Here is an 11,174-nt window from a genome sequence, read left to right on the forward strand (position 1 = left end):
GACAGGGTGGGTGGGGGTCAGAATGAGGTCTCTCCCTGGTGGGGTCAAGGGACCTGGAGCCAGGACCTGGGGTCCCCAGAGGGGATGCTGTCTGACCCCAACTTGTTCCCATAGTCACAAACCAGGCACCCCAAATCCACCCCACTGTCTTTGGCCCTGAGGTAGCAGGGCAGGACTGCTGCCCCACCATGCATGGACAGGTCGCCCTCACCTGGGGGCACCTGGGTGTCCTCCACGGAGGGTGCGTCAGGTGAGCCCTGCCACCCCACGAAGCAGCCGTGGGTCTGGGGGTGGGGGTGGCACCGGGACACTCTGCACCCCAGGACCTCCCAGCCCTCCGTCCTCGCCCTTCCTGTCCCAGGCCTGACCCTGGGCTCCGAGCCTCAGGCAGGGCTTGAGACAGGGGGTCCGTCTGAGGCCAAAGGGGGCAGGCAGGGCACAGACAAGAGGACTGCAGATACAAGGAGGGGCGGACGGGCTGCTGGAGAGGGTGGTATGGCACAGGGACCTGGGCACGATCCAGGGCCATGGGGTACCCCTGCTGGGAGCCCGGGGGACTGCTACCCTCTCCCTGGGGGCAGGATCCAGCTCCAGGGCAGTGTGGAGGTGAGAGGGACGCAGCGGGCCTGGGGGCCTTGGACATTGCCCAAGGCACTGGCACTCGCCCAGGACATCAGGGAAGTTTGGGAAAAGCCCACCTCAGGACCCCGCCAGCTCCACCTCACGTCCCCCACCTGCCCCTGGGCTCTGGGCTCCACAGAGACCACTGCTGCGACAGCTGGTGGCCCAGCCTCATGTCTCCTGACTTGTTGAGGTGAACCTTCCCCTCGGGGCAGCTCTGCCCTCTGAGGCCATGGAGCTGAGCCCATGTGGAGGAGCGCCTGCTGCCGCAGGACAGTTGTTGCCTCTGCTCTCTGAGGGCACCAGGGTCCAGGCAGGGCCAGCCCTGGAGGCCACCCGGCCCCTGGGGTGCTTCCTGAGGTCTGAGCCCAGCACCCCCTGCCCTTGGCTGGTGCGGGTGTCAGTCGATGAATGCAGGGAGCGAGGGAGGGCGTGGGGGCTGGAGGGGAAGGACAGGTGACCCAGGTGACCCAGCGGACGCGGCCCTGCCGTCACTCTTGTACTCAGAGGTGGGCTGCGGGCTCCTCCTGGGCCCCTCTGCAGGTGGCCCTGACGCCTGGCTCTGCTCATGCTGCCACCTGTACCTTCACTGTCCCTGGCTGCCCCTCGCCTGGAAACCCTCAGCTCATCTTGGGCCCCGCTGGGGAGCCCCTCAACCTAGGCCAGGCCAGGGCCCACGGACACTCGCACAGCACACGGGCACAGGCCTCTGTGACGTGTGCACACGCCCTGCCCCGCAGCCTCTGCTCTCAGTCTACCCACCTGTCCTTCTCGTGTCCTCCTCTTCTCCACCACAGACTGAGGACCTGATAGCCTAGTGGCCGCTGGGGGGCAGGGTGGACCACCTATCCTGGTGGCCTCAAAGAGAGCAGGGCCTGCATGCCCTCAGCAGGGAGCCAGTGGCTGGAGCCTGCCCACCCTGGACAGGGCCCTCCATCCCTGGACACTGCCTCAGGAGGCAGGGCAGCCTGGCTCGTGACTAAGCCCAGAGGTCAGGCCTGCCTGGGCCACACCTGGGGGCAGGGAAGGGCTTCCAGCGTTCAGCCGATTAGCTGGGCAGATGGAGGGCTGGCCTGGGATGCGGGCTCACCAGAGGCAGGTGGCTGTCTAAGCTCTGGAACCCCGGCTCATCTCAGCCCCGCTGGGGAGGCCCTGAACCCAGGCCAGGCCGCAGCCCACCTCAGGTCACTGCCCCCAGCCTCAGTTCTCTGGCCCGTGCAGTGGGAAGCACCAACTCCCACGCCCTCTCCAGATCAGCCAGGGCCTCAGTGGGCCCCCAGGAAAAGGGGACGGCGGCCAAGGGCTTGGGGTGGGCCATGCGCGCTGCAGCACTGCCCTCTGCTGGCCACGTCCAGACTTGCACCCTCCCCAAGGGTAGGGGGCAGGAAACACTCTGGAGGCCACTGGACATGGGCCCAGGAGACTGCTTCCTGCTGGGCGGGGGCCTTCTGGGAGAAGGGGGTCCTGTGCACAGAGGCCCTCGGGCTCCAGTGAGCCCAGAGCAGGTGGCCCCGGCCGGCCCGCACCTGCCCAGGCTTCCTCTGCTCACCTTCTCGTCAGGCGTGGGGGAGAACATCTTCACCTCCAGAGGGTGCTTGGAGAAGTCGAAGGGGTAGGACACCACCAGGTCTCCCCCGTGCAGGCTGGCTGAGAGCACAAAGGGGGCCGTCCGCATCCACTTCATGATGGCCTTCGTCTCAGGAGCCACCTGCCCAGGGCGGAGGAGCCACTTTCAGGGCTGGGCATGCCTGCTGACCACGCCTGCCCAGGGCCCCAGCTGAACTTCAGCCCAGCCTTTCCTACTCTGTCCAGCGTCCAGCAGGCCCAGGTGGGCCTCCGCCTGGAGCACATGCTTGCCTCCCAGGGATGGGGGGGGGTGGGCAGGCCTTGGCAGGGCCAGATGCCCTCTGGGGCCTCTGCACTCTTGACTGCCCTTGTCCCTGCACTGAGCTGCGATGCCAGCTGCAGGTGCACCTGTCCAAGGACAGCCAGCCCTCAGAGGAAACAGCCTGGTCCCACTCAGTCCCTGAGCACCCAGCACACAGCAGGTGCTCGGCACAAGCCAACAAAGAGCAAGCGGGGGTGGGGAGACACTGTCAGAGGTTCCTGCCTGGGCCAGGCAGGGGCCAGAACTAGGTGCTTCCCACACATTATTCCCTGACTCCCACCAAGCCAGCAAGGCTCTCCCCATGGCACCAGGGCACACTGAGGCTCGGGGGGCCAAGGTGCCTTTTCCCCAAGGAAGGACGACCCAAGAGTCCCAGATAGCTAGGAGCCCTGTGGAGGCCTCAGCTGCACTGGAGCCCCGGGCAGACACGGGCAGCAGCGCTCCTACCTTACCCCACCAGTAGTGCTCCGGGATGGGGATGTGGTCAGTGCGCGTGCCGCGGACGGAGGCCAGCCGGTAGTATTCTGACGTCAGGTCCGGGAAGTTGCGGTTCAGGTCCAGGTTCTGCGCATTCTGCCTCCCGCTCGTCCATCCGTTGTACCCGGCACCCTGCAAACACCGGCAGCCCCAGGGAGGTCAGCACAGCCCGGCAACTCCTTCTAGACAGAGGCCCCGAGGGCAGGGGCTGGAGCCAGGAGCTGTGGGTCCCCTCTGACTCTCAGCAACGGGCAGGGCAGCAGCATGACCAGCAGAGCCACCCTGACCTCCTCAACTCCCACGATTTTCTGTCGTAAGCATCTCCTCCTCAGCACAGAATGATATGGGCCTGCCCTGCCCCCAAAGCAGGACCTGGCCAATATTGATCCCTGCCAAGTCCTTGTCACCCGGAAGTGTAGACACAAACAGACCCTCCGCAGCAACGAGGGAATGAGATGGTGTCGAGGGCAGCAGCCACCACCGGGTGTCAGGGATACTCACCTCTGCAGCAGCCACCTCATAGCCGTCGGGGTTCATGGAGGGCAGCAGGTGGATGCGGGTGGTGTTGATCAGGCGCTGGATGCGGGGATTGCCCAGCAGGTACTCGGAGCACAGGTACTGGGCCAGGTAGATGAGCATCTCCCGCCCCACCACCTCATTGCCATGGATGTTGCCAATGAGTTTCACCTCGGGCTCCACTGGGGAAAGAGATGCCAATTTGGGCATCATCTCAAACCCTTGGGGACCCCACTTAGCAAGGGTGAGCAAATGCACCTGCACCAGTTCACACTTGTTTGGACCCAAGAACCTCTGCATGACGAGGGCTCCTGGAGGAGTCACCTGTTGAACTGATTTCTTACATTTAACCATAATTATTAGCATGACAAACCAAGGATACTACTAATATGATGGGTGTCATTCATTCCTGTGACTCATTGATAGTCACTTTCTATGTTTGCACGAGTCAAACACATTAGTGCTCAGCTGGGAAGGCAGCTGTCCCTGGGAGGGATGGGTGGAAGGAGGAGTGGGTGGATGGATGGATGGGTAGACGTATGAGTGAGTGGATGGGTGAGTAGATGTGTGAATGGATGGGTGGAGGGATGAGGGGAGGGATGGGTGGATGAATGGATAGGTGGGTAGATGGATGGATGGATGGGTGGGTAGGTGGAAGGGTGAGTGGATGGTGGAGGGATGGATGTGGAGAGATGGGTGGATGGGTTGATGGATGGANATGGGTAGAGGGATGGATGTGGAGAGATGGGTGGATGGGTTGATGGGTGGAGGGATGGGTGGATGGATGAGTGAACAGATGGGTGGATGAATAGGTGGTGGGTGGGTGGATGGATGAATGGATGGGTGGGTAAGTGGAAGGGTGAGTGAATGGGTGGGGGGATGGATGTGGAGAGATGGGTGGATGGGTTGATGGATGGAGGGATGGGTGGGGGGATTGTGGGAAGAGGAGTCAATCAGGCCTAGCAGCTTGTTTGCTGCGTGACTGGGGAAGTTGCTACTCTTCTCAGAGCCTCACATTGCTCACGTGGAAATGGTGTCTGTCTCCTCAGCTCCGTGTGTCCCAACCCTCCAGCTATGGGAGGGAACACTTATGTCCCTTGATCTCCAGATCCCAGGGTATAAATGACCAGGAGGCCTTCCATGCCAGTCACCTCCCTGGGCCCTCTGCAGGTGTGGGAACAGGGCAGGTCTTGGAGATGGGTGCATCTGGGTGACCTATCACCCTTGGCAGGACACAGGGCCTTTGGGCTCCTGCTGGACACACTGCCTAGGATGACAGGATGCAGGGAAAGGCCCTGGGTCTGTTACCTACTTGTGAAGCCTAGGGCTGAATGGGGTTGATTCTGGGTTGATCCTGCTGACCAATGAGGCTGGGGCACGAGGATGAGGAAAGACCTGGACCCAGTGATCCCCAGAGGCCTGTGCCCTGGATGCTCTCAGTGCCCAGAGTGGGGGGACCACATGGTCACCCTGGTCTCACCGCACAGGAAGCAGGGGCTGCCCAGCCAGGAGACCGAGTCTCCCCTAGATTTTCACATGAAGCCAGCTGGAGGAGCTCTTGCAGCCTACAGCGGAGCAGAGTGATTCCTAGCTCCCTGCAAGAACGGTGGGACCCAGCATCTTCCACACTGCCCTCTGCTGCTGAGCACAGGCCGGCATGCACATGGACACGGCTGCTCAGGAGGAGGAGCTGCACCGTCCACATCGCCAGGTTGGAATCGTGTTCCCTGGGCAGTTTGGCAGGGCAGAGTTTGGATAGTGACCAGGACCCAGGCTGCACAGACCTGGCCGGGGCCTGGTGCTCAAGGGCAAGACTGGGACAGCAAGGACCAGGGACACAGGATGCCCGCCGACAGTGAGGCCAAGCTCCCGCAGCCACCGCAACCACCTCCCCAACTTGCAGCTCCTCGGGGACCTGACCCCCAGCTCCTAGAGGACAGGCCTCTGCCTTCACCGGACCCCCACGCTGCCGCCTGTTTTAAATTCCTGCTTGGTCTCCCGTCCATCCCTCTAGGCCTGTGTCCCTGTCATCATGAACAAAGCTCTTTTCCCATCACCAAGTGCTCAAGTGTAATGCCCCTGGGGAGATTCCCCAGGGGATGTGGCCACAAGACAGGTAGAGCCCCAAGTCTCGTCCAACCCTGATCCCCAAACACGGCTCCCCCAGCTGGTGCACCCCAAGGTCCAGCGGCCCAGAGCCCTTCCACAGATGCAGAACCAAGCCCAGCCCCTCCCTGGCACTTACTCAGCTCATGCTGGCCAGGGCGGCCCGAGAACTCGATGACCAGCAGGTCCTTGCCATCGAAGCTGCGCCCGATGCTATAGGTCTTGGCCACCTGGGCACAGCGTGTCGCTGTCCGCTTCAGCACCCGCACCATCTGGGCATAGGAGTGGTGGGCGAAGCGGATGAAGGTGGGCGGCAGGCCCGAGGGCAGGGCCTCCTCAGCCTCCAGGTCCCCTGGGGAAGAGAGGGTAGTGGGTGGCACTGCCCGCCTGCCAGCAGCCGCTCTGTCTGCACCCCAGCCTCCCTGGCACTGTCTGGGGACAAGCCCTCCCCCAGCACCCTCCCTCCTCACCCCCACACACCGCAGCGACTTGGGGGTGGGAGCAGTGTGTCCCCTCGGATGGCTCTGCCAATCTGCTTCTGTCTGTAATCAGATTCTTGTAGTAATCACTTATAACACCATCCACAGCGAGGACACGGCCAAGAGGCACACACAGCCCAGCCATAGCATTCCCCGGGCTGGCAAGACGTGGGGACGGGGTGACGACTCCCAGTGCAGCCAGCGGCAGGGACTAAGGGCCACCCCTGGGGCACCCAAGCCCACAGAGCAGCGCGTGGAACACCTTCAGCCCTGTGCCCTCGCAGCCCACTGACACCCTCTGAACCATGGGGCTCGCCCGCGGGGCACCCCGAAGCTCTCCCTGGTCAGCTCTCCCCGGTCAGCACCAGCATGAGTTAGCAAGCACAGTTCCAGAGGTTCCCTGTGGCCCGCATCCACTGCTGCACCCACTCCCGGCCGTCCACTGTCAGCGCCTCCACCAGGAGAAGGGCAGGGAGGCACCCGGGCGGGTGCAAGCAGGACCCCCTGCTCTCCCTCCCTGGAGCAGAAGCCCCAGGACACCAGGGACACTGCGCAGCCCCCGATGACCCCGCCCAGGGCAGCACTCCCTGCAGGCCACTTGGGGCCACAGTTGCTGCGGCCTTCCCCGAGTGCCACCCTGGCCTGCGGTTTGCTTCTGCTCAGAATGGCTGGGAGGAAGGAAGGCAGGTGGAACTGGCAATTTAGTGGTGGAGATGCCCAAAATAACCTCTCAGCCTCCTCCTCGGGCTTCCCCAGGACAGGGGCTTGGCCAGCCGGGGAGACGTCTGGATTCTTTCCCCAAACCCCAGGCCTCAGCAGCTGCTCGCTGCCCCCAAGCAGACAGCTCCTTGCCACCAGCACAGGGTCCCTGGGCCCGCCTCTCGCACCATGCTGAAGCCGTCAGCCTCCTCGGGGCAGGCCGGGCTCCAAGCACCCGGTCAGCCCTGAGCCCCCCACGCCCACCGACACGTTACCAGACACATGTCTGGGCCCCTCCCCAGCCATCCACCATGTGTCAGAGTGGAGTCCGGTACACAGTAGGAGCTCAAGACCTGCTGAGAAATGGACACATCGGTCCATCCACCAATGACTGGCCTGGGTCACTGCAGCCAAAGACCTTGGGCATCTGCCCTCCCATCAAGCCACGTCCATAGGAGACGCACTCCTCACACAGGAGGCCCCCCAGCCAGTGTGGCCACAGGCAGCTGGTCCCTCAGGATCCACTCCTACCCACCTGGGGCACAGAGACCTGTACCCCCACAGATCATAGCCAGGTAGCCTCTGGGACCCCCGAAGGTGCAGCTCACTAGCCCAGAGCTGCCCATTCCATCGCCCGGCTGGTTCCCAGGAGGACGGGCCTCCCTCTGCAGCCCCCTCCTGCCTCCTGCTGTCCACAGGCCCCACAGGCCACCTCCAGCAGTTCTCTCCAGGCCAGAACCCCTGGTGTGGCCTTCCCGGCCCAGCAACCCCAGGTTCACCTGGCAGCCTCCCGAGGGGCTCCCTGCCCACCTGGCAGCCCAGGTGCATGGCCGAGCACTGCAACTTTCCAGGGAAACACGGCCAAGGACTCTGTCCCCTGGGCCACCACGCCCATGTCCCATCTGCTTTCTGAGCACAGCCACCTCCACTGGGGGGCCCCTTCTGGGCCTCCCTAGAGCACTTGCCCCCCCCACCCCGTCACTAAGCCTCCCATGAGCCTGGGTCCGTGAAGAGGTGGGACGTTTTGTTGGGGGCTCTTCCTGGCACAGAGATGGTCCCCGTGCCACCCCCATGGTGGTTCCACTGAGCTCCCGCAGAGCCCCGAGGACCCCGTGGCCTCCCCTCACCCCGGAGCTTCTCCAGAGGGTCGTAGCAGCCTTCCTCCTCCCGGGCAAAGTAGTGGGCGCAGTCCAGGAAGTAGGGCCAGGCCATGTCGATGGCATCGAAGGCCGGCTGACAGGCCTCCCGCAGGCCCTCGCAGACGTGCCGGCAGGGTCTGCGCACACGGCTGCCCTCGCACCGGGGCGCCAGCACGGCACAGCCCAGCAGCCGCAGGTCAGGGTTGCACTGGCCCTCCAAGAGATGGTGCAGGACGCTCAGCAGGATGTACTCGGGGCTGGACTCCACCGCCTCCCGCGACCGCTGCTCCAGCAGGTTGGGAAAGGCAGTCTGGGTGTAGGCGGCGTCCGCACAGGAGCTGAGCTGCAGGTCCATGCAGGTGGCTGGGGAGGCAGGGTGGGCAGGTGACGTGATGACCTCAGCCCAAGAGGTCCACCCAGGGCCAGGGCCGCAGGGACGGGGCTACCAGAGTCTGGCACAAGGCATAAGGCTTTGCCTGTCCTGTGTCAGGGATCAGAAAGAGTGGGGTGCTTCCTGTTCAGCTTTTCTCTCTGCTCAAAGCATTCTATCTAGGACATTGACTTTCAGGCTGGGACTGCTTTCCGAGTTCTCTGAAGTCTGGGCTCTCCATGGAGAATACACCAGTCGCCCAAATCCGGCAGGAGAGCCTCGGCCTCAGGCACCAGACCCGAGCACATTCCTGCGCACCTGGGACGCTTCCAACAGCATCCCTTGAGATGGCCCTGCCCCACCTCTTCACTAAAGGACACTGGGACCAAGGAGCTCACCAGGCCCACAGGCCCACAGAGCTGCACCAGGGGGCTGGGGTGTGGCCAGGGTAGAGCACCTGCCCCCCAAAAGAAAGCCTGTCACTTCAAGGCCTGCCCTCGGCCCTCTGGAGCAGACCGCGGGAGGGGACCAAGAGCCAGCAGGTGAAGGAGGGAGGCAGGTGACGTCGGGCAGCAGAGCGGCTGGGCAAGCCGCTCTGTGGGGCAGGTTGGCCCTGTGCTTCCTCTGTCCCCTCAGCCGCTGAAGCCGGAGCCGGGGTCTGACAGCAGCACTGTCACTCTCTACCCGCTGCGGAAACCTGGGCTCAGCTCTCTGAACGCTCTGGAGCATGCGGGGCGGCAGCGACCTAGGCCTCAGAAAGAGGGGCGTCCAGTACCGTACCGCTGTCGGCTGCCGTCGGCCTGCGGCATTCATCTGCGAAGAGATGCACCACAGTTAGCGTCCTGCTCGGCCACCCCCCGTGCCTGCCGCTGCACCAACCTCAGCCCATCTTCACCCAGTGCTCACTGGGGGCCAGGCTTCTCTCTGCCCCCACTGAGCCCCCAGGGCAGCAGGCACCCTGCTACCAGGTGAGGACACTGGGCCTGAGAGCTCAGGAGACCTACCTAAGCAAGGTCCCCGGTGGCAGGGTGGGTCCCATGAAAGCCTCCAGCCCCACAGCCCAGGACTGGCCAGCAGTGTGCAGGTGACCCTGCTGTCCAGGCTGAGCAGCCTGACCTAAAAATACCACCGAGGCCAGCCTCAGCCCCCCAAGGCTGTCACCCAGTGCCCCGAGTCTTTAACAATCAGCCCCCAAGGGCTGCACCCCCATGCTACTAAAAGTCCCTTCCAAAAGGACATCTAAGCATAGGCTCCTTGTCCTCAAGAAAGCCCCAGAGTGTGGGGTGACATGCTTGCTGGAGTTGGGGCCCCTTCCCAGAAAAAGATCCGCACCTATTGTCCTTGCAACCACGGGACCTCAAGGGTCTCCTCAAGGACCTTGGCAGGGCCAGATGAAACTCACGCTGACCAGTGCACCTGCCAAGCCCCTGTGCAAGCAGGGCCAGGTGCTCGGTGAGCGCCGAGGGGGAAGGAGGGACTCTGCGGAGGGACCTCGGGTCAGACTGCAGCTGAGCTGGTTCTGGATGGGGCTGGGCATGGGTTGGCTGCGTCCCCACCTGGCCTGGGAAGGGAAAGGCAGGCTGGGTGGGCAGAACAGCCAGGACCAAGAGGATAGGCTCCCTAGCAGGTGTGGGCACGTGGGCACCCGCGGGTGGGCACAGGGTGCGGAGCCCACGAGGAGGGGCAGGAGGCTGGGTCCAGAGGGAATCTGAACGAAAGCCGGGCCTGACCGCGAGGCTGGCAAGGGCGCGGCCACTTTCAGTTTTCTCAAGACCCAGGGCGTGAAAACCCAGCTTAACTCAGCACCCCGTGTGGCCCCACAGGGGGCTCTGGGCTTGCCCACTGCAGGAACTCCTGACCCCAGGGGACAGGCCACCATGGTCCCCACGATCCCCACACCCACCAGCTAGCCAAGCTCTCATGGGTTGACAGCATTGGGGCAGGACACCTCCCCCCGACCACCAGACAGTGCTGCTGCCACCCGAGCCACTGATGAGAGGGGACACTGCCATCCACGGGTGGACCTGGGTCCCCAGGAAGAAGCCTGTGACTCATGGTCCCTCCTCATCAGTGTGCAGCAGAGGACCTGGCCATGAGCCACGGGGCAGGCAGGGCAGGCAGCCAGCCTGGACGTGGGCAGCTCTGGGTTCAGCCCCTCGCAGCAGGGGCCCCGGGCAAGCCCCTCTCCTGAGGTGTCCCCAGTCTCTAGGGCACATGCTGTGAAGGCTCCAGGAGACCTGGCTCAGCGCCCGGCACAGGCCCGGCCTGGAAGGCACTCTGTGGTCAGTCACTCCCGTTCCTGTTGCTTGGCATCAACCCTCAGAGTGGCCAGAGGCTCCCGGGTGTCCTAACGGGCTGGCCTCCCTGGGGAAGCATGTCTGGAAACAGCGCCACTGGGTGCCCCCTGGCAGAGAGGGCTGCAGGGTGCCCACCCCCGTGCCCTGGACGCCCGGCCACACACGTGGGGATGTGCAAAGCAACTTTTGTCTACAAATCCACAAGCAGGTGACAAGAGGACTCAAGTCACCTGGTCGGCCACCCAAGTGGCACAAGGGCCCCACCCTGCTCTCCTCAGGCAGGTGTGACATCTCCAGGTACGCATGGCTCCATGGCCCTGAGCGTTCCCAGACTCACGCTGTCATCATCCCCTGCAGAGTGACAGACGCTTGGAGCATCACAGCATCATCCACCTGTCGGCAACCAGTGACGGTGGGGAGAGACGGGAGGACCACCCAGGGCAGGCACTGAGTCACACCTCCTCCAGGCCAGGTGTGAGCAGGGAAGGGGTGAGCAGGCCCAGGAGTGAGCGTCCATCCCATTCAGGGCCAGTGTGAGCAGGCCAGGTGTGAGGAGGCCCAGGGGTGAGCAGGCCAGGGGTG

General features: G+C 63.8%; 1 protein-coding gene across 2 annotated transcripts in view; it reads right to left on the reverse strand.

The window, feature by feature from the left end:
• The window catches only part of Cpz (carboxypeptidase Z), a 15,891-nt gene extending 6,757 nt beyond the window's left edge, over positions 1-9,134 (reverse strand). Inside the window, exons 1-6 of one of the 2 annotated variants that reach the window (XM_015481914.2) lie at positions 9,076-9,134; positions 7,914-8,288; positions 5,748-5,960; positions 3,488-3,684; positions 2,957-3,118; positions 2,171-2,329 (exon numbers count right to left, since the gene is read on the reverse strand). In XM_015481914.2, the coding sequence (XP_015337400.1) occupies positions 2,171-2,329; positions 2,957-3,118; positions 3,488-3,684; positions 5,748-5,960; positions 7,914-8,280 (1,098 nt within the window). In that variant the 5' untranslated portion in view covers positions 8,281-8,288; positions 9,076-9,134. Of the gene's footprint in view, positions 1-2,170; positions 2,330-2,956; positions 3,119-3,487; positions 3,685-5,747; positions 5,961-6,078; positions 7,308-7,913; positions 8,289-9,075 lie in introns of those variants that run through there. The other variant, XM_048784087.1, reaches the window with a different exon arrangement.
• Between the last annotated feature and the right edge of the window lie 2,040 nt (positions 9,135-11,174).

This window comes from Marmota marmota, unplaced genomic scaffold (genome assembly GCF_001458135.2).
Source record: "Marmota marmota marmota unplaced genomic scaffold, marMar, whole genome shotgun sequence".
Classification (NCBI taxonomy): Eukaryota; Metazoa; Chordata; class Mammalia; order Rodentia; family Sciuridae; genus Marmota; species Marmota marmota.